The 23,110-nt window shown below is 47.4% G+C and overlaps 1 protein-coding gene across 10 annotated transcripts; it reads right to left on the bottom strand.

Moving 5' to 3' along the window:
- Positions 1–153: 153 nt before the first annotated feature.
- Positions 154–15,538, bottom strand: SF1 (splicing factor 1). 10 transcript variants are annotated; one of them, XM_059710200.1, is made up of 14 exons: positions 15,126–15,538; positions 12,974–13,102; positions 9,708–9,783; positions 6,385–6,537; positions 5,953–6,042; positions 5,412–5,595; positions 5,211–5,326; positions 4,993–5,100; positions 3,629–3,809; positions 3,104–3,377; positions 2,727–2,786; positions 2,440–2,619; positions 1,496–1,700; positions 154–1,074 (listed from the first exon to the last, which is right to left on the bottom strand). In XM_059710200.1, the coding sequence occupies exons 1-14, from the start codon at positions 15,154–15,156 to the stop codon at positions 939–941; spliced, it is 1,923 nt and encodes a 640-aa protein (XP_059566183.1). In that variant the 5' UTR covers positions 15,157–15,538; the 3' UTR covers positions 154–938. The 10 variants fall into 10 exon arrangements, with proteins under 10 accessions (XP_059566183.1, XP_059566175.1, XP_059566173.1 ...); XM_059710192.1 differs by having other exon boundaries at positions 154–1,700; positions 3,100–3,377; XM_059710190.1 differs by having other exon boundaries at positions 154–1,700.
- Between the last annotated feature and the right edge of the window lie 7,572 nt (positions 15,539–23,110).

Below are 23,110 nucleotides of genomic sequence, written 5' to 3'. Positions count from 1 at the left end.
CACCAGCAAACCCACGCAGGCAGGCGGGCGGGCGGCTTCCTTAACCAATGTCCCACAGGTTCCCCAGGGGCCAGGTGCTACCTGTGGGAACAGGTAACCAGTGCTGCTGATAATGGGGGAGAGGGCTTAAGAGAAAATAAAGAAACAGACCCAGAAAACCACACTGCTCTTTTATTCAATGGAACATCCCCCTTTAACGCAGTGTTGAATCATACACTGGAAAAAAAAAGCCCAGAGAAATTTCTGCAGATAAACCAGTGAAGAGAACGCGCGTTATACATTATTGTCAACATAATCACTCCATGAAAAGGGATGGGGTGGGGGAGCAGAACGAAAAAAACAAGGGGCTCAACACCCTAGACACTGCAAAACATCCAGACATTTGGAATTAAAAGAAAATTTAAAAGGAAGCCTTCCAGGAAGGAGAGGAACAAATGGAATATGAGGCAGCTTAGGTGCTCAGGAACATGGAAACGACCTGGTCTGGCAGACAAACCCAAGGTGGCTTGGGCAGCCACACCTACTGCTGGCAGGGTGTCAGGATGGACATGAATCCCGGAGATGGAGATTAAGCCACTACTCTATGAGGGTAGCAGACACAAAATTCCACACTTAAAAAAAAATAATAATAATCTTGGGGTGGCGATGGCACCTTGGAAATCTTAGAACCAAAGGAACACCCCTGTCCAAACTAGCCTGACATTAGTGGCCAAGGCCTTGGCCTAAAACCATTTGCTCCTCTCTCCTTGGAAAGAGAAGAATGAGGAATGGAGAAAAGGCAAAGTAATCTGATTGCAGCAGAAGACCGGGGAGAGCATCTCCTTGGACGGAGTCTGAAGGAAGGAAGAGATAAGGAAATAACAAAGGAAAAAGAAAAAAATTAATGAAAATTTCACAATATGGAGCCAGCGTGTTCCGATTCCGTCCACAAAAATAACTCAGGCTGCTTTGCCGAACCATCCTGTCCACCAGGGGCGCTGCTGAGGCTGAGGCTGTCTGCCTGGAAGGGTCACCAATGGGCGCGGAAAGTCCTCACTCTCATGGCTCGGGCCATCGCTGCTGCGGGGAGGGATCCTGGCGGCCCGGTTTGGGGAGAGGCAAAGGGAGTTGGGTGAGGAGAGAAAGAAGACAAAGAAGACACTCGATGCTACGGGGCGCCAGGAAAGCCCAAGCTGGCGCCCCTACTACCACCTGCCCGTCCTCAGTCGCTTGGCCCAGCCCGGTGCGTGCACACACACACATGCGTGCACACAATCACATGCGTGCGTCCCAATGTCTGGCTCCATATGGTGAGGTTCGGCGTGTGTTTAAACAAGACCAATTCTCTCTATATATAATATATATTTTCTTAAAAAACCGAGTCTAGTTCTGTGGTGGAGGCGGTGGGGGAGCTGGAGGCATCCCGAAGGGCGGCATGCCTGCCACCCCCATGCCCATCATGGTGACAAAGTTAGAAGGGTCCATGGGAGGCGGAGGAGGGGGAGGTGGGGCATACATCATGCCGGCGGAACCAGGCGGCGGAGGCGGCGGAGGGGGAGGGGCCCCGGGCGGCAGAGGCGGCTGGACCCCGGGGGGCAGGGGCACCATAGTGGGGTTGCCTTGCATCTGAGGGGCTCCTGGAGAAGCTGCGGCAGCCGCCTGCTGCTGTTGCCATGGCGGGATGGACCCTGTGCCAGCGCTCGTGGTGGTAGTCGTCGTATCTGGGGTGGTAAAGAAGCCCAAGGTCACACGCGCGGGGGCACACCGCGGTTCTCTGCGGCTGCTGCCTTGGGATGGGGGCGAGGGGCGCCTGCTCCTTGCTTTGCATGCTGTACGGTGGTGGGGGGCGGGCGGGCGGGGCTGTCCTGGTGTGGGGAGTGAAGGGGTGGGCAGGACTACCCTAGGGTCAGCCTCAAGGTCTCTGGGCTTAACGAAGTAAGCCCTTTGTCACCAATGTCCCCTGGAAGGGCTGACAGGAAGGTACCAGACACAAGAACCGGCTCTGACATCCCTCCGCCCATCCGCCGCCACCACCGAACGGCACATTCAATCTCAAGGCCACAGCTACTCTCCCACTGCCAGGTACCATCCCCAGTCTCTCAGGCCCCAATCACATCCCTCTCCAAAACTCGCATGCACCACCCACCCCTGGCCATGTGCACAGAACTGAGCCAGCCAGCAGCTCACTCAGCCAGTGAGAGCTTGGACTCCTGACACCCTACTACGGCAGGTCCCCTCCAGGCCCCCGCATATGACCCCAGACACAACCACGCCAAACATCAGCTCTCCTCCCCGACACCTCCCAGGGGCCACAAGGCCCTTTCTGTGTTCACCCCCAGCAGAGATCAGAGTCTCACCCTAAGGTGCTGGCCTGCCTGTGTGAGCTGTGAGGTTCTCTCATTCCTCTTAGCCCCACCCCCCATCCCACCCACCCCCACAAGCCCAAAATATGCCACTCACTTTGCTGCCATGGCAAGGGGGTGCTGGAAGCCATACTGCTGCTGGGCGGAGGGGGTGGTGGAGGCTGCTGCTGCTGCTGTTGCCATGGAGGAAGAGGACCAGTAGGCGGGGGAGGAGGTTGCCCACTGGGTGGCGGCGGCGGTGGCGGCATCATGCCCATAGGCGGTGGCGGCATCATACCTAGGTGAAGGAAAGGGTCAGGCCTCTGGGAGGAGAGATTTGGGACAGGCCCCCCTTCATTCCCAGGCCTAGGTGATGCCCCAAAGCGGGATGTCAGGCTCCATTACCTTTTCCTTGATGCAGGCGATAGACCCCAGAGCCCACAGGCGTACTTCCCAGGTACTGATCTTGATGGAAGGAAGAGCAGGGACTTAGCAGGACATTTGAACTGGCCAGGGAAGTCGTCCCCCACCAACAGCTTTTACAGTCACACATCCTGCAGTCACTGCCCTTACAAGAGCAGTTCTATGAGAGGCCTGTGCTGACCCCACACAGAAACCCTTTCCTGAATCAGATGGAGTCTTGCTCCTCCTGGAGCCCAAGCCTTGACAAGAGACGCAGTGCAACACTCAGCCACTTTGAGAGCAGCTGTTAGTTCACAGCAACTAGCTATAACTCCTGCTTATCCCAAAGCCCCAAGGTTTCTGGTCTGACACTTACTTACCCATTGGAGGAGGGCCATGGTGCCCAGGTGGGTGGGGGCCCTGGTTCATCGGCGGTGGTGGTGGCTGCATCCAAGGAGGTGGGGGTCCATTAGGGTTGTGCTGCATGGGATGCCCACCATGCCCACCTGTGAGGCTGGGTAATGGGTGTGGGAAGCTGTGGGGGCCGCCTCCAGGGCCACCAGGACCACCTCCGTGCATGCCGTGGTAGGGCCGACTCTCTGAAGGGCCAGAATTCATCCAGGGTGGGCGGCTCTGGGTGGTAGACATGAGAGACTACGTGAGAGCATTTCCTGCCAACGTCCCTGCCTGCTCCCCCTGGTGGCAACATTGTTCTCTCGGCTCTGCCAGAGGACCAGAACACAGGACAGAATCTTCCCAGAGTGCGATCCCCAAACATCTGACATCCCGAAAGAACAATGTTGCCAGCCATGTCCACAATCTGCTCTGCCCCAAATCCCGGGCCATCACCCCCTCCTCTGAGGAAGATGGGGACCAGGCCAGGAGAACCAGCGCCTGAAGCTCACCGGTGGAGGTGGGTTGTTGGCGGGAGCAGCAGGCCGAGGCGCACTGGCCAGAGGTGTGCTGGCAGGCCCAGAGGTGGAGCCCACAGATGCTGGCACAGGAGCTTCACCCAGTTCAGCCATGAGGGACAAATATTCTTTATCCATCCGAGCTTTATCCTGAGCTGACTGCGGGTCACCAGGCCTGAAGGTGGGGTGTGGGTCACAGAGAGAGAGGAAATCATTAAGGAGGAAACTTTTGCCCTGAGGAATTTACACAAGAAAGTTGAGGAACTGAATCATCCTTTCTAACGCATTCTTTAAAGCAGTCTCATTGGCTCTTCCATTGTGGCCCGACTGGGCGTCTGGGGTTACACATCGCTCTGCCGCAGCAGAGACCCAGGGCCAAGGTCAGGGAGACGGGGAGCACCAGACCATAACCAGCCATGCAGACAGGAAAGGGCAGGTTCTTCTAAGTAGCAACTTTCATCAAGTTCTGCATTCCCAGCCCCGGCCAGTGTGGCTCCGTTGGTTAGAGCATCATCCCATGCACCCAAGGATCACAAGTTCGATTCCCAACCAGGGCAGATATCCAGGTTGTAAGGGGTAGCCAATCAATGTTGTTGTTTCTCTCTCATGGATGCTTCTATCTTTCCCTCTCCCTTCCTCTCTCTGTAGTCAATAAAAACATTTAAACTAAGAATTCTGCATTTCCAGTCTGAGGGAAGGAAATCTATGCAAGACTGGAATACAGCTACCAGGACTTCCTTAACAAAGCCACTCCAAGTGAAAAAATGTTGCTATCAAGTGCTGGCTTGCAAAACTGGTCAAAATCCTTACATTTATTTGGTGTTCTTAAACCAGTCTTCGGCAGCAAAAACGGCACGTAACACTGAGCTACAGTAAAAACACTTATACCCTGCCCTGGCTGGTGTAGTTCAATTGGTTGGAGGTCACAGGTTCAATTCCCAGTCAGGGCACACACCCAGGTTTCGGGTTCGATCCCTGGTTGCGGTGAATATTAGAGGCACCCCAATGTCTGTCTGTCTGTCTGTCTGTCTGTCTCTCTCTCCCTCCCCTTTCTCTAAAGTCAATGAAAACATCCTTGGATGAGGATTTTTAAAAAAAGGGGGGGGAGGGGAGGAGACGACCAACTCCCCATACCCAGGATGCAAGTTTACAGTTTTCCTGGGCTCAGGATGAACAACAAAATAGGAGTGTTCTGCATAGGCGGTTTCTAATCATCCTGGACTTTAAACCACACCATCACATGCACAGAAAGGAAAGCTTCTCTTGGATCCACTAGTTAATAGCAACCAGCCAATGTGCTGAAGAGCTTCCTGTACACCACAGGCTACCAGCAAGCCACGACTGCAGCCCTCCCTCACCTTTGGAATTTGCAATCAGAAGCAATGTGGCCAGCCCCTCCACACTTGGTACACACTGTAGTATTGGTAATGCTACGGGTCTCTGAGCTCTGCCAGGGTCTTAAGATCCTGTTGAGAAAAAAAAAAAAAAAGTCAACTTAAGGGCTATAGCCAACCCCTTCCTACTTCAATAGATTCTTCAGGTCTCTGGTGCACTCCCCTCTAACCTGATCACATACCTGTTATCATCTTCCCTAAGGGTCCCATTCAAGCGAGCCAACTCCCGAAGTTGCATCTTCCGAAGGTCATTCTGGTCCTCAGGGGTCTCAATTCCTTGCTTCAAGATGTTTCTTATCTAATAGACACAATGGACAGTTACGTTCAGTGCTAAGACAACCACCTAGATTTCTGGCAAGAGGCTTCCTTTCTGGTTCCCTCACCTGCTCTACTGCTTTCTTCACATTCTCCATGGTGTTGGCAGTAACCAGGGCATGAAGTGGCTCGTCTTCTCCTGGCAACATCTGGCCATCTTTGCGCCCAACTTTCCCTTCTTTCACAGACCCTTTCCCCCGGATCATTATCTTCGCATTACACTCCTTCTCTATGTTCTTCAATGTGTTCCCTCTATCAGATACAGAAAAGGTTGAGTTGTTATATGCAAATTCACATGCCAAGGGGACAGAGGTGGGCTGATCAGGCACTGGTAGGAAATCTTGAGTGCAGAGAATTGGATTTCCCCACCAAGAAATCAATGATCTCTAAGTTAAGATCAGCCACAGCAATCCTTAAGATTTGACTTCCCTGAAGTAAAATGAGGATGTTAAAGAGATTTTCTCACAGGAAGGCATGAACTCAGCCAAAGTGAAGGTCCTATCCAAAACAGGAAGGTGCCACCAATGGCACCCAATTTGGCACAAGATAAACACACCTCACAGGTTCTTAGGAATTCTCTATCCCATAGGCTAGATAGAAGTTACTTACCTGGGCCCAATTAGCAGCCCCACAAAGTTGATTTCTGGATACTCATCTTGTGGAATCATTACTTTATCGCTCACACGTGTTGCTGGAGGTCTACGGAAGAAAAGACTCATTGACTCTGGTGACTTGAGGTAAGAGGTGAGAAGTCAGTACCAAATGTTTCATCCTGTCACCTGGCTGGCGTGGCTCAGTGACTGAGTGTTGGCCTAGGAACCAGGAGGTCAGGGTTCAATTCCCAGGCAAGGCACATGCCCAGGTTACGAGCTTGATTCCCAGTGTGGGGTGTGCAGGAGGCAGCCCAACGATTCTCTCATCACTGATGTTTCTCTCTCTTTCTTCCTGAAATCACTAGGTCTATTTTTTTTTTAAATGTTCTACCACGTCACACACATTCTTCATGGGTCCTCATCCCAGACAACCCAGCCCCCTGCTTACTTGTAATCTGCAGGTGGCTTGAAGTCAGGGTTGAGAGCAACCATTTCTGTGATGAGGTTATGCCGCTCCTCTTCCAGCTTCTTGCGCGTGCGGAACTCACGGGTGTTAAGCCGCTTCCCCTCGCTATTGTAGATGGGCTCAGGGGAAGGGGACCTGTGGGAAACAGACCACCGTTACTGCTCTACCTTAACTATTCTGTCATCCCCACATGGGCTATAATAAGTCTTCCCCAGCCCCTCTGCCTCAGACCCTAACACAACACTCTTCGGAGGAACTGACCATAACGTGTGCTATTCAAGATCGTGTGGAATGGGGAGATGGAAGCTTAACATTAGGGGGACGGGGGTGTGTGTGAGAAAGGCAAAAAAATGGTTTTGCTTTTTTCTAAAAAGGATGAGGGTTTACTCTGTCCTTCGGAAAAACCTCTCGACTGCAAACAAGGACAGTACTATCTGGAGTCTTCTTGCCAAATATGGATTTTCTATCATTTGCAAAAAATTTTACAATATTACAACTTTATGAACCACAAAAACCCCAAGTTTATGTAAAACGTTAACTCTCGCAGAGTTCATGCCCTGTCAGGAAGTGTATGTCCCCTCCACATAGTAAATATGAACTCTTCAACCCAATGCAACTAGGACTCAAGGCTAGTGCAGCTACTTGGCCCCCACAATGGAGAGATGGTGCAAGGCTTCGTCTCTGCTTTTCCTTCAATGGCCTGACTGGCTGTGTCCAAGGCCCAGGAGTCAACCTGTTTTCTGGCTGTTCGAAGTTGGGGAGTCTGGGTAAAGAAAAACGTTAAAGTGCTAACGCAGCTTCTAGAGAGGCTGCAAATGAGACTTGGTCAAGTACTTGTCTAAGGTCTGAACCTGCAAACAGCAGGGGGAAACCTGTGATTCTCCACCAGAGTTTACAAGTCCAGAAAGCAGATTTTCTCTCTCTCTGCTTTTCAAGGAGTAAAATGCTGTTGCTACAAGTAAAAAATAGTAATGATAAAATGGTCAGTTTACCACAGCTGGATTTTGCGGTAATAAAAAAAGAGAAGTTACACTCCTAGAATTCTAAGTTAAGATTACAAAAAGGACCATAGCTTGATATTCTGATTGAAAATTTAGTAGCAGCTGCAAGAAGGGAAGAGACCATGTGGATCAGGTTATTTAAAAAACATCCTGAAAGTAGTCAAGACTCCTACACCCTTGGTTTAGTTGAGAGAACCTTGCCTAGTTGGAGAGCAAGGACTGAACTCGGCTGCTCCCACTGTCTTCAGCCTAAAGGGAACCATGTCATCTGTTACACACACGATGGAATAAAAGGTCAGGTTTGTTCATAGCTAATGACGGCTAAATGACACCTCCGTTTCTAGCATTTGTATAAACTGTTAGCACAATCCAGTAATAGTGAACAAAAGCGAGCATACCCCAGTTTATTAGACTACCACCTTATACATTTAAATCTACAACCAATTTAAAAACATTTTTAACTGTGCAACTTAAGCAACATCAAAATGGCATTAAGTGGCTTAATATTGAAAATACACCTTCTTAAGAAATAATTTATTAAGTTAAGAAACTCATGCATTTCCCTCCAACCTGGGCTCAAAAGAAAAACCAATCAGGTATTAGGGATTCTTTCAAACTGAATACAAGGGAGAGAGAGTCTGCTCTGGTTTTATTTCTAGCATGCTTGACATTTCTAATTCCCCCCTGGTAACTGTCTAGAATTAAGCATTTCTAGCTAATCACCAAAATGAGTTTTATCAGTACAAATTGGTCATTTAAAGGCCTCACAACAGTTTAATCTCCTCCCAAATTATGAATGTGAAATACAAAGGCTGATATTCTAAAGGTTAGATTGGCCCAACTTCTTCACTTTGAGAAAGCATCGTATATATCAACTAAATTCTAATCCCAGTTCTCCAGGAAGCAAAGGTTTGTTAAAAATTCAACCCTTTGAGGAATTGCCTGATAACCTGTAGGTATATTATTAAAGGGGGAAAAAAGCCAAAAATGGCACTTAACAATTGTGGTCTGCAACCTATAATGCAAATCTAAAAAAAAAGCCAAGAAATATGAAACAAAACCCCCTCCAACCAAAATCTACAAGTAAAAAAAATAATATAAACAAATTAAAGTCATTAAACTTGTTTACTAGCAAGGGGCAGCAGAAAGATGTATAAAAGTGGCTTCTAAAACCAATACATCTTCCTGATTTAACAAGTTACTAATTGGGTAACAAAAGCCAAAAACATTACATTTTAAAGCAAAATGCTTTCAAATATGCTACACGCACTAAGAGACATTTCATTGAGAGGAAGGCATATTGTCCTTCTAAGTAAATGGACCAGGTTTTAACTGTTCAAAGACCACAATCAGCCAATAAAATTACTGCTTAAAAAATTCACTTCTGCCTGGCATGGTTTAGTGGCTGAGCATTGACCTAGGAACCAGGAGGTCATGGTTCAATCCCAGGTCAGGGCACATCCTGAGTTGCAGGCTTGATCCCCAGTGTGGGGCGTGCAGAAGGCAGCTGATCAACAATTCTCTCTCATTATGTTTCCCTCTCTTCCTTTCCCTTCCTCTCTGGAATCAATAAAAAAATATATTTTAAAATTCACTTCCCTTGGCCTTTTTCACAGGTGAAATTTTAAACGGAGATAGCATGACCACAGCTGTTGGAGGACCACACTCCCCTTAAAAAGGGGGAGGAGGGTGGTGGTAATGTAGGGATGGTAGCTAGCCTTCCCAAAACCGGTGGGAATATTCTGGCCCCTCCTAATGCCCCAGGCAATGGCCAAGGCTGAAAATTAACTGGCAGTGAAGGAAATTGGTTAGAAATCTCGTCTATTTTAAAACCATCTCAAAACCATGAGCAGGAACAATATAGCAATGCGCTGAGCAGACTGAGTTTCTGGCCTGCTCAAATTCAGCGATGCTCAAAAATATTCTTAATTCCTGCATCGTGCACCTGTGAGAAAAACCTCTACACCCTGGGCTTTCAGCCAAAGCAGGTATTGAAAAGGCTGGTAATGGCCCACTCACTGTCCTTAGGGGTGGGCAAGTCAGGTTAAAATATACATGCTTACAAATTAGAAACCAGTTATCCATTTTCCTGTAACTTTTTATTCTGCTAGTAATTAAGTTTCATTCCAATTTCTAGCTGATGACCACATATATTGCTAATTAAACCCTACTCCCCAGAATGATCAGAGTACCAGTCGTCTTACTAGGATTTTATTGCACTGACACAACATGTTGCCACCAGTAAAACGTTATTGAGAAAAAGGTAAAAGTGTTACTGTCAGCTGGTTAAAACTGTTTCCCAACCTGTCCTCAGGGTTAGGGGGGATGCCCAGGTCTCCTGTGCGCAGTTTACGAGTCAGGTCTTCTATCTGCAGTTGCACTGGAAGAAACCAGGTTAGGAAAGAAAAAAAAGGATGGAAAAAAGACAATGTTACCAAAAAACATCTCAAATCTCAACAACAAGCATGAAGAACTCGGAGACTTTGAAAGGGACGACTGATCAGTGAACACATTGAGGCAAAAACTCCCAACCATCTATCGGCAGGAGTCCATTTACATCTATAGGTATTTTTCACTTCAAAATGGTTATCACTTAAGGAAGCAAACAGTTTGTTTGAAGAGGGGTTAGCAGTATAGACTGTTCACTATGGCTAATATCAAAGCATTTACCAGGTGTTTCACCTCTCCTCCTACCAAGGCTTTAACAATTGGCACCAAACCATGTATGTTATCACCAATACCCTGTTCCCACCAAATTACTTTGAGGGCAAGACTCTTGAGAGCTAATTTTTTCTCATAATATTAAGCATAGCCCCAAATGAGACCCAATTAACGTGGGACAAGGAAAAATACCAGTTGAGCAAATATTTTCATTGATACAAGGTTAAAAATTCCTTAAAGAAGACAGTTAATAAATAACCAATTCAACACTTCACAGTTCATACATACTTTCTGTACACCAAATCCATACTAGTAGGAATCTCCCAATACCTTCTGCTTTTATTCAAATTTTAGATGACAATCCATATACCTTAACAAACCAGTTATGGTAAGAAGTCTGTTTTTAGACTTGCTCCTTATGTGGGAGTAAAAGTAGGGGTATAGAGGATTGAAAGTGTGGGTCAAGGAGAATGGTGTGGCACTCTGACCTTGACAAATGAGGCTGTACATGAAAAAGAGAAATGAGGGTTTTTCACAAAAATTCAGAGACTCCAGGGAAATGCTACCCAGCTGATTTTACTCAAAATAACAGGACCTGAAGAGCCAGACCACTTTCTTCAGCATGCTGAATCACCACTTATTTCTTACCTCTGTAGCATCTGAGAGTTTTGAACAGATTAAGAGCAAGCCTTATTGGCTGGGTTAAAGTTGAAATAGCTCCAGGACAGGATTAATGTAGGTCTACCCCAAGATACCCGTCTAAATTTAAATACACCCCAGAGCCCTAGCCGGATTGGCTCCGTGGGTCAAGCATCTGCCTGCAGACTGAGGGGTCCCAGGTTCGATTCTGATCAAGGGCACATACCTTGGTTGCAGGCTCAATCCCCAGCCCATCAAAACACGTGTGGGAGGCAAACCAATCGATGTCTCTCTCACATCAATGACTCTCCTCCTCCCTTCCACTCTCTCAAAAAATAATCAATGGGAAAATATCCTCGGATGAGCATTACCAAACAAACAAATAAATAAATAAATACATCCCACAGGAGCTGTATCACACACCCATTAAAACTCTGAAGATGCCCTGACCGGTTTGGCTCAGTGGATAGAGCGTCGGCCTGCGGACTCAAGGGTCCCAGGTTCGATTCCAGTCAAGGGCATGTACCTGGGTTGCGGGCACATCCCCGGTGGGGAGTGTGCAGGAGGCAGCTGATCGATGTTTCTCTCTCATCGATGTTCCTAACTCTATCCCTCTCCCTTCCTTTCTGTAAAAAATCAATAAAATATATTTAAAGAAAAAACAAAAACTCTGAAGAAAGTAAAATCTACGTTATTAAAAAAACATTGGGGCATTCTGTACAAGGCAGTGTGTACTGTGAGACAAAAGTAAAGACAATGGCTCCTAAGCTTTTTTCCCCTTCTTCTCCCCCTAAGCTCTTTTATGCCAGAAAAGTTCTGACTTGGCAGTTAAGTTCTAAGAACAACTAAAAGTGAAAGCCACCTTCCTATGGGTGTGTGTGTGTGTGTGTGACAATTCTCTTAACTGGTCTGCAGGGATAGTAGGGTCTAATGTGAGGAAATAGCTGGCACTTAAATCAAGGTTGCTATACTCATTGGAGTGGAAATCTACATTCGCCCAAGCTTTGATTCTAGCTATAAATTAGCTATAAATAGCCCTTAGGGCTCAGTGCATTAACTCCTTCCACAGGAAGAGAACTGGAGATGTAAAGAATGAGTTTGTTTTCCCATTTTCTAAGTCAGCTTGTTATTCTTGGGACATTGCTCCACAAAGGACATTTTCACAAGGCTGTGAAGATTCAGATCTGTCTAACATGAGAGAGACATAAGAGACTGGGCCGGAATAGATAGGAACAGTGAGGGAAGGAAAATATTGTGAATATTAGACAATTTCAACACCTTAAAATTCTCAGCAGTCTAAAAAATGTAAGACACTATGATCCTCAAGAATAACAAGCCAGCCTTGAAGCTTTTTATTTGTGAAGGCCATAGCCTCATAGGTGTAGGAAACCATTGCCCTAATTTACTCCAGAGGGGGTGTTTATTTGGTTAGTAGGAAATGTTTATCAAGTGAACTTTTTTGAGACAGCAGCAGAGGTACACAAATAAAGGTCAAATTGCATTAAAAACCTTGTATTTTAAAAAAGATAATTTTGAGGTTAATTTCATTTCCAATGTGGATAGTCATTCTTAATTCTTAAAAGTTCCCAATAGGTAAGATTCCATACCCAAGTGGTATCCCTTTCCCAGCAGAGTTCTTTAGTGGTAAATACAAGAGCCCTCATTTTAAGACAGCTCTCCAAAGACCAAACCAGGAAAATAATTGCTGAAGGAAAGGTTAAACTCAACAAAATGATAAAAGGGGGGTGAACTGTAAACACTTTCAGAACAACTTTTTGATTAAACTGAGTATTTTTCCTTTCAGAAAGTACCTATAAAAAGTAAAAGACCATTTTTTAAGGGAAGGGAGAAATGTAAAATTATGGTGAAAGGCCATGCTGTGAAAAAGGTTCTTGGTTTACAATACCTGCAGTGTTCTCCACTGGGGCCGTGTCCACAGAGGCATAAGACACTCACCTCACCAACTGGCAATAACAGCAGCTGAAGGTGTGGGGTCCTAAACTGGGGGCTACTCTTAACTCCTAAGTGGGCCCCTCTACTTTCCTGGTACTCATGGAGAACACTGCTGTTACCAACAGACCATAACAAGGAGCTGCAAATGCAGGACCCACACAGCAAAAACTGAAGAATTATTTCAAAGTCATGAAAGTACACCTGGCCATACATTATCTCAAAATAGAAAAATTTAAAGTCTCAAAACTAAATGAATAAAGTGTCGCTCAGAATATTAACAATCTGAAAATGCATTTGGGTGCAGAACGTGTATTTACCTATATAAGCTCTCTCTTGTTCCCGAGTGAGTCCAGGGGGGATAACTGTAGGCATTCCTGGAATCACCGTTTTCTGTTCCATTGTGTCTTGATTCCAGCGGCTCCTCTTCCGCTTCTTACTTGGGAAGTCTAAAGGAAATAAAGTTCGTAAGATGCAAACACAACCACCACAATAACTACCAAGAGGCCGTTCAGGACACTTAGGACATCACATGTAGCTCAGCGGACTATGAAACTGAGAACTTGACCTAAAACGTAAATAGCAAAGATTGGAAGCCAAACCTGAGAAATCAGAGACAGGTGGACCTGAGTCCAAAAAGTTAACATTTCAGAGAAACTGTGATGTGAACAGGTAACAAATCCTTTTTTAAAAGAATAGTCTGATTTTTAGAGAGGGAGAGAAACAGCACTGTGAGTGAAACATGGGATCAGCTGCCTCCTACAAGCCCCCCACCAGGGATCAAGCCTGAAAATCCGGGCATGTGCCCTGATGGGAAATGGAGCTGGCAAACTTGTGGGTTGGACAATGCCCAACCGAGCCACACTGACCAGGGCAACAAGGTAACAAATCTTAATGGGTAAAGTTTCAGTTAGGGAAATAAAGTGCTGAGAAGATATATATTAAATATACTACATCATCCTTGAATAACCAAACAAGTTTGCAACCTGCTGGCTGCTCCCATCACCACCTTCCCAACCTTTCTAACTAGGCCAGATCTCCATAAATCTATAGCAAGTTTCTTCAAGACCTTTTTTTTTTTTTAATGTTTTCTTTCTTTTATTTATTGTCTAAAATTTTACATATGTCTCCTTTTTCCTTCTTTTCTCCACAAGACAACTTTTTTCTTCAAAAGTTTGGTAGACATCAACAATTTTCCTGGGCCATTTGTACAGTGTCTGACACCTGAAGTTCAAAAAAATCCCTGGCCAGAGTGGCTCAGTGGTTGCAAGTCACCCAGGCAGAGGTTCAATCCCCAGCCCAGGTCATAGGGGAGGCAAACCGATCAATGTTTCTCACAGCAATGTTTCTCTCTCTCTCTCTCTCTCTCTCTCTCTCTCTCCCTTCCTCTCTGAAAAAAAGTAAGTTTAAAGAAGAACAAACTATAATAGCAAAACCCTTCTTCCCTGATATATGAGCATAAATTCCCTACACATTTGGTACATACAAGTCATCCTACTTCCCAGGGGGCCCAGGCCCCGGGTGAAGCCCCAACTAGAAAACAGAATTCCCCCACCCGCCAAAGAGCCACAGAAATGAGCCAGCAACGTCCTGAAGACTTCCCACTCTTTCCTTCTCCGTAGTGAAGACCCTGCCTTACAGTCGAAATAGCTCTTCTGGGTACTTTTCTCCCTCTCAGACTCCTCTACAACCAGGAAGGGGTTCCACGTCATGACTTCACTCTTTCACACCCTCGGGACAGGCACTCCCAGGACCCAATCCAGCCACTCGACCCCCTCCACACCGCTCCCCTCCACCTGGGGCTGGAGAGCAACTGGGGACCCCCGCCCCCAGCTTTCATTCGGGCCCTACAGCCTGGCAGCGCACTGCGCCTGCGCAGAGCAAACCTCCCGCTCAGCCGCCCCCCTCCCCACGCCTTTTCCCCAGCGCGCGTGCGCACTCAGGGTACAAGAAACAGGCCGCGCGCCCCGTGGCGCCTCCGCCTGGGTCTCCCCGTGTGCGCGCGCGCGCGCCCCTGCCGCGTGCAGCCGTCGCCGTCGCCGCCGCCGCGCGCCCCTCAGCTGGCCGGGCCCGTTCTCGCGACGCCTTTCGCACTCTCTCGGCCCGACTCACCTCCTCCTCCGCCGCCGGCCGGGCCCGGCTGCTGGTCCTGACGCGGCGGCTGGGGTGTCGGCAGCGGTGGCGGCGACACGCGCTGGTAGAGCGGCGGCGGAGGGGGCGGCTGCGGCGGCGGGTACGAGGAGCCCGGGGAGGGCGGCGGCGGCGGCGGCGGCGGGGGGGGAGGCGGCGGCGGCGGCGGAGGAGGAGGCAGCGCCGCGAAGGGGAAGGCCGCGGTCAGGGCCCCCACGGGTGGAGGAGGCGGCGGCCCGGGCACCAGCAGCCCCGCCCCAGGCCCGGGGACAGACGGTGGCACCGGCTCGAAGCTCCCTTTAGGCCCGGGAAGGGAAGGAAGGCCGGGGGAGCCCAGCTTACCCAGCGGCGTGGCATTCGCTCCGGTAGCCATGGCGCCCCCGGGGACCCGCACCGGCGGCTCCTCTTCGGCGGCGGCTTCTCCTTAGCGAACCTTCCGGGGGGAGGGGACTCGACTGCGTTGCCGCGGAACGCGCGGAGCCCTTCCTCTCACGCGGCGGGCGGCGGCGGCGGCGCGAGACGCACAAAGAGGGAGGAGAGAGGGCGCCACGGGGGCGGGCTGGGGGCGACGGGCCGAAGCCTGGATTGGGCCGGGCTGAGGCAAAGGGTCGGATCGGCGGCCTCCGATTGGCGGAGCTTCCGTCCTTCTCGCTGTGCGCTGGGATTGGCCGGACCGTTAGGCCTGGCGAGGAAATGGCGGCCGAGGCTGGAGAGCTGGGAGGTGTCGCAGCGCGCACTTCATTTGTTACTGCGCGAACTGAGCTCGGCGTCCAGGAAGGAGGGCTGAGGGTGGGGCAAACTATGACGTCGGCCGCAAGCGCGCTCTCATTGGCTGGACTTGATAGGCTTAAACTCGGTTGCGTCGTAGTACCCGGAGATTGGCTGTCGCGTTTTCTATTTGGGAGTAAGCGAGAGGTCGCGGCGGAAAAGCCGCGGCCAATGAGCGCTACGGCGGGGGAGGAGTGCGCATGCGTAGACTGGGCAAAGTCGCCTCCGCCCCTCGCTTCACCTTCGTTCCCGGGTCTGGAGCGTGAGCCCCAAGTGACGTCAGTCCTCGATTCCCTCGTAACCCGGAACCGGGGTAAGGGGCGGGTCCGGTGCGTGTCCGTAAATGGGGTCCGTTGACACCACAGGTAGAAAAGGACATCCTGTTTTTCTTTGAAGAAGAAAAAAAAAAAAGAAAAGTCGCTATAAAGTAGACGCTAATTGAAGAATTAAAAACCTGAGCTGATGGGACATACAACTTTAGGCGGAAAAGAATGTAAACTTGTCAATTCTAAAATGAGTTTACAAATATGCAGTTCCATTAGACTCCCAACGTGTGGTTCATTAAATCATCTTAAAATCATTTGGGAAAATAGTGGGGAAACTTGTAAACAAGGTTGAGGAGGAACTTGCCTTTCCAGATAATACACAGTATAAAAGACAATAAAACCATGTGATGTAGGAATGATGTCAGTGAAACAGAGCCCTGAAGTAGGTTCCCCGTTTATGGGTAAAAATACCACAAAGGTGGTATTTCAGTTCAGTAGGGAAAAGATTTAGCTGATGTTACACAGTCCTGAATAGAAACAATGAAACCACTTCCAGCGGTTCTCAGCCTCCCTAATGCCGCGACCCTTTCATACAGCTCCTCATGTTGTGGTGACCCCCAACCATAAAATTATTTTCGTTGCTACTTCATAACTAATTTTGCTACTGTTATGAATCGTCATGTAAATATCTGATAATGCAGGATGTATATTCATTGTTACAAATTGAACATAAAGCATAGTGATTAATCACAAAAACAATATGTAATTATATATGTGTTTTCCGATGGTCTTAGGCGACCCCTGTGAAAGGATCATTCGATCCCCAAAGGGTCGCGACCCACAGGTTGAGAACTGCTGACTTAGGCTGTCAGGGTAACGCAGGGGTAGAGAGTTTATGAAGACGGAACTAAAACTATGAAGAAAAGATGTACTTGATTACCAGATACATTGAAACTACGATAAAAGTCAACAGACAATAATCTACAAAAACAGTTGCCATACCTGATAAAGAGTTAATACCTTTAATATGCAAAGAAGTCTTAAAAACTAATTTTTTTCTAATTTTTATTGATTTGAGAAACGTCAACTTGTTGTTCCACTTATTTATGCATTCATTGGTTGTTTCTTTTTTTTATTTCAGAGGAAGGGGGAGAGAGAGAAACATCAATGATGAGACTCATCCATCCGCTGCCTCCTGCATGCCCCCGGAATCCAAATTTGATCTCTTGGTTTATGGGTGGGCACTCAACCACTGAGCCATTGGTGGCTTCTCGTATGTGCCCTGACTGGGGATGGAACCAGCAACCTTCGTCTATCCAGATGACATTCTAACCAACTGAGATATCTGGCCACGAAATAACTAATTTTTGAAAAGACTACAAATAGGCAAGTTTTTTTTTTTAACTACAGCTTAGAGTTTATAGTAAATCTTTTTTTAAAATTTATTTTATTGATTTTTTTTACAGAGAGGAAGGAAGAGGGATAGAGAGTTAGAAACATCGATGAGAGAGAAACATCGACCAGCTGCCTCCTACACACTCTCTACTGGGGATGTGCCCGCAACCAAGGTACATGCCCTTGACCGGAATCGAACCTGGGACCTCTCAGTCCACAGGCCGATGCTCTATCCACTGAGCCAAACCAGTTAAGGCCAAATAGGCAAGTTTCAGAAAAGCAAGTCCAAATAGCAAAAAATGTTAAAGGGACCAACACTCTTAGTAGGGAAATGCAAATTAAGGTGATAATGAAGGATCTCTTTATATGATCATTAAAAGAGCAGAAGACAAAAGTGCTGACATTAATATGAAGGTCTTTTTTGGAAAGCATGCTGTTGTCTGTTAAAATTGTACCCCTTCCTGGCTATTGTGTCTCAGTGGATAGAGCATCAGCCAGGGCGCTGAAGGGTGGCAAGTTCAATTCCCAGACAAGGGCACAAACTTGGATGGCAGGTTCACCCTAGGTCAGGACTCATGTGGAATTGTTGTGTCTCTCACACTGATGTTTCTCTCTCTCTCTCTCTCTCTCTCTCTCTCTCTCTCTCTCTCTCTCTCCCCCCCCTCACTCCCTCCCTGAAAAAATATCTTCAGGTGAGGATTATTTTTTAAAAAGTATATCTCTTTCAAGGAAAATAATAAACCATTTCAATGGAGCAATCCCTCTCTGGGGAATCTGCCCCCAAGGCAGCGCATGTGATCATATAAGGGAATGTGTTGTCTTCTGCATTTATAGGGCACATGTCTGGTTGTGGGCTTGATGCCCAGTAGGGGCATGCAGGAGGCAGCCAATCAATGATAGTCATCAAATTGATGTTTCTATCTTTCTCTCCCTCTCCCTTCCTCTCTCTGAAATCAATATATATTTTTTATTATTTTTTTAAAATATGTGAGTGGTTGTCAACCCAGTGTGGCTCAGAGGTTGAGTGTCAACCTGTGAACCAGAAGGTCACTGTTTGATTTCCCGTCAGGGCACATACCTGGGTTGTGGGCTCCATCCCCAGTGGGGGACGTGCAGGAGGCAGCCGATCAATGAGTCTCTCATCATTGATGTTTCTGTCTCTCCATCTCCCTTCCTGTCTGAAATCAATAAAAATATATTAAAAAGGTATATTGTGGCCCTAGCTGGTTTGGCTCAGTGGATAGAGCATTGAACTACGGACCGAAGGGTCCCGGGTTTGATTCAGATCAAGGGCATATATGTACCTTGGCTGTAGGCTCCTCCCCAGCCTCGGCCCTGGTCAGAGCTCGTGCAGGAGGCAACTAATCAATGTGTTTCTCTCACATTGATATTTCTCTCTGTCTTTCCCTCTCTCTTCCACTCTCTCTAAACATCAATGGAAAAGTATCCTTGGGTGAGGATTTAAAAAACAAACAAACAAAAAGATATATGTGTGAATGGGTCAACAAATTGAAATATCCATAATCTGCCGAAACCGGTGTGGCTCAGTGGGTGGAGCGTCAGCCTGCGGACTGAAGGGTCCCAGGTTCGATTCCGGGCAAGGGCATGTACCTGGGTTGCGGGCATATCCCCAGTGGGAGATGTGCAGGAGGCAGCTGATCGATGTTTCTCTCTCATCGATGTTTCTAACTCTCTATCTCTCTCCCTTCCTCTCTGTAAAAAATCAATAAAATATATTTTAAAAAAAGAAAAAGAAATATCCATAATCTGGAATTAGGCAGCCTTGAAAAGCTGTTAACCCCATACCACCTGACCTAGAAGGACTAATGTGCTGGGGTTTTGTTTGTTTGGTTTTGGTTTTAAAGCAGAATTCATTTTTTAAAAACTCCTTACCTGAAGATACGTTTTTATTGATTTGAGAGAGAGAGAGAAACATTGATATGAGAAGCATCAGTTGGTTTTATCCCGTACATGGCCTGACCCAGGACCCAACCCACATTCTAGGCATGTGCCCTGACCAGGTATCAAATCCGCAACCTTTTGGTGTATGAGACGAGATTCCAACCAATTGACCTACTCAGCCAGGCTGTGGTGGGGGTTTTTTGTTTAATACTATTTTTTGCCCTAGCCAGTTTGACTCAGTGGATAGAATGTCGGCCTGTAGACTGAAGGGTCCCAGGTTCGATTCCCATCAAGGGTACATGCCTGAGTTTTAGGCTCAATCCCTAGTAGGGTGTGTGTGTGCAGGAGGCAGCCGATCAATGATTCTCTCTCATCATTGATGTTTCTATTTCTCCCTCTCCCTCTCTGAAATCAATAAAAACATATCTTAAATAAATAAATACATAAATAAATAAAATGTGTCACTTTGACATAAGGATTATTTTTTAAATTTTATTTTATTTATTTTTTTAAAAATATATTTTATTGATTTTTCACAGAGAGGAAGGGAGAGAGATAGAGTTAGAAACATCGACGAGAGAGAAACATCGATCAGCTGCCTCTTGCACATCCCCCACCAGGGATGTGCCCGCAACCCAGGTACATGCCCTTGACCGGAATCGAACCCGGGACCTCTCAGTCCGCAGGCTGACGCTCTATCCACTGAGCCAAACCGGTTTCGGCAAAATTTTATTTTTTTAATCCTCAAGCAAGGATATTTTCCCATTGATTTTTTTAGCGAGTGGAAGAGAGAGGGAAAGACAGAAATATGGATGTGAAAGAAACACATCAATTGGTTGCCTCCTGCATGAGCCTGGATCAGGGCCTGGTCAGGGGTGGAGCCTACAACCAAGGTACGTGCCCTTGACTGGAATCGAACCCAGTACCCTACAGTCTGCAGGTCAACGCTCTATCCACTGAGCCAAACTGGCTAGGGCTGTTTTGTTTTTAAATGAGAAAAGCAGCAGGTAAATATACTACATTACATGATTTTCTTTTTGTAAAACAAACCTCATATATATGTGTGTATGTTTGCATATGGTTATATGATTATAGAGAAAGCTATGGAAGGATACCCAGCACACGTTATCAGTGATAATGCTGGAGAGGGAAACAGGAACCTGAAAGTTATCCAATACGTTTTTAATGACCCAATATGTTTTCAAAATGTGCTTCATGCTCTAAAAATGTAAGGCATGCCCTGTTGCTCACATGTTGCTCCGTGATTGAGCATCAACCTATGAATGGGAGGTCACAGTTCGATTCCGGTCAAGGGCACATGCCTGGGTTTCAGGCTCCATTCCCAGGAGGGGTCATGTAGGAGGCAATCGATCAATGATCATCGATGTTTCTCTCCCTCTCCGTTCCTCTCTGAAATTAATTAAAACATATTTTTTAAAAAGTTAAACACACCTACCATATAATCCAGTCCTTCCATTCCAAAATATTGTCGATGTTGGAGCTCCAGTGGCGCAATCGGTTAGCGCGCGGTACTTATACAAAATATTGTCCATGTAAAAAAAAAATATTGTCCATGTAAACATGTCCAAACCAGTATGAGAGTTTGAGTTTTATTTGAGCCAAATTGACAACGTACTGGACAAAAAAGGTGCTCCCTTGAGGGTGGTCACACCTCTGAGGGGTCTGCGGATTACCTCTAGCATTTCAGGGTGTGTTACCCTAAATGCACAAGAACAGTGGACAGGGCTGGCTTATGACCCGGGGGGCGACTGCCCACCATGACCTGCCCGATTAGAATTGATCAGATCACCCTGTGGGGTTACTTTCCGTTAGATTTATTGCAGTGCCCCTGTTCTGTCCATAGCCACACACATTCAGGTTCATGAATGTTGAGAGCCGCTTTATTTGTAACAATCCCAACCTGGAAACTGCCCAAATGTTCACCAGGTGACGAGCTAAACAGACTGGTATATCCCCATACGGTGGAATACTACTTAGCAATAAAAAGGAATGGCTATTAATTAATACATGCAGCAACATGGATGAAACTCAAAATAATTGTGCTTAGTGAAAGAAGCCAGAGAGGAACATGGTACATAGTGTATGATTCTATGTATATAAATTCCGAAAAATTCAAATCCATCTCTATTGACAGCAAGCAGACCAGTGGTTAGTCGGGGATGGGGAGGTGCAGAGCAGGAGGGTGTGACTAAAGGAGGCCGAGGAAGCTTTTGGGGGTGATGGAGATGTTTACCTTGGTTGTGGTAATGGTTTCACGGGTGCGGTGTATTTGTGTTGAAGTCATCAAACAGTACATTTTAATATTTGCAGTTTATTGGATGCCGATTAGTCCTCCATCAAGCTGGTTTTTAAAGGAAACAATAGGAGGAAGCAATTACTGGGGAAGACCTGCCCACCATTTCATCATCTCCACTTGAGGTCCTTATCTAGGGAAGGATTATCTTGGCTTTTGTTTGCGTTTTTTAAACCATTATAGGGCTTTAATTTTTGTGTGATTACTTTAAAACATTTCAACCTAATCTTTTATTACATAGGATTTGATACATGCAAAAGGATGTGTGCGCCTTAGGTGAGCTAGAAACGGAGTTATAAATGGAGCACCGTGAAGCTGCCACCCAGCCTGAGTGCCAAGGTATCACCAATACCTTCTGCAAACTCCTGGGGTCCTCTTACCCACCCTCGCTCCCCTCACAGGGATCAGCATTTTGCATTTTGTGCTTTTTCTTCTTCTGACCTCCTAGTGGAGTTTTATCACATGTGTATCACCAAACAATACATAGTGTAGTTTTACTGTAATACTGTATGTAGTTCTATGCAATCTGTTGTTTTAATACATCTCTAAGATGCACCTGTGTTGTTGCGTTTTGTGTCCTAGGGTGCTTTCAATACTCCTGACAGCCCTGCAGGCAGACTTAGGTCTGACACACCCAGGAAGACACGGCTCAGCAAGCTCACCCCGTCCAGGGGCCTGACTCCAGGGCCCTCTTCACAACACGCTCATTCCTTCCGAGGAGAGCATGCGCCAGGCAGTGGCCAGGTGCTGGGCGTGGCACAGTGAGCGTGGCCACTTTCTGGTTGTCACCTCTCCTCTTGACCCTCACTAGGCTGGTGTATGGCCGGCTACCTGGACGCCTGGGCCGCCCACACCTCTGCACTCACCCGTGGATGGCTGAGCGGCGGATCCGACCCTCCCAGAGGCTCCTGCCCAGGGAGGGCACCCTGCCGTGCCCCTCCAGGGGTTTGTCCTCATGGACACTTGGCGATGCCAGTGGGACCTGGCATATTTATTGCAGCATCGTTTTTAATTCCAAAATAGTAGAAACAAATTCCCATCAGTGGGGATCTAATTACAGTAAATTCACGCGTTATGGGAAACCTCTGTAATGGAATACCACTGTCTATTAAAAAAGGGGGGGGGAGGGGGAGGCACTGATCATGGAAAGCTCTCCAGGACAGATTTTTTTTATTTTTTTTTATTTTAAGTATTTTTATTGATTTTTAGAAAGAAAGTAGAGGGAGCGAGAAATGCCCTGACTGGGAATGGAACCTGCAGTGCGTGAGAACACCCACCCGACCGAGCACCAGCCCAGGGCACCATGCAGATGTCGGCGGGCAGTGCGAGCAGTGGCGGTGCTGCTGTGGTGTTACAGGGAGGAGGAGGCCGAGCTGGCTACAGTTTTAGTCTTTCAGCCATATTTCCTGGCTTCTTGGTCTTTCTCTGGCTTGTGGCCAGCCTTTGCCATCAGCAGATATTTTATCAGAGTGCTAGCTTTTCCCAGACCCCCTCTTTGGCACATTAGGCTCCGAGAGTCCCCAACCACCTCCCCTTTTCAGACCAGGCTGGCAGCCCAGGACTGGGGAGACCTGCCATGAGGTGGTACTGTCTGCCGCTTGGTGCTCTGGGGGCAGATCCGTCCTCCCTGGGCACCTGAGGTCAGGAGCCTCTGCTGACGGGGCTCTCACCTCCACTACTGG

Source organism: Myotis daubentonii, chromosome 9, assembly GCF_963259705.1.
Source record: "Myotis daubentonii chromosome 9, mMyoDau2.1, whole genome shotgun sequence".
Taxonomy (NCBI): Eukaryota; Metazoa; Chordata; class Mammalia; order Chiroptera; family Vespertilionidae; genus Myotis; species Myotis daubentonii.
This window is presented reverse-complemented; position numbering and strand designations above follow the sequence as displayed.

What these genes read in the sequence shown, in the direction of transcription:
- SF1 (XM_059710200.1), bottom strand. Translation starts at nt 15,156, where the DNA reads ATGGCTACCGGAGCGAATGCCACGCCGCTGG. An exon ending in AGCGAATGCCACGCCGCTGG is followed by an intron (nt 13,103 to 15,125) that starts GTAAGCTGGGCT and finishes TATTTCCTTTAG; the next exon opens with ACTTCCCAAGTAAGAAGCGG. An exon ending in CCCCTTGCCATGGCAGCAAA is followed by an intron (nt 1,701 to 2,439) that starts GTGAGTGGCATA and finishes TTACCACCCCAG; the next exon opens with ATACGACGACTACCACCACG.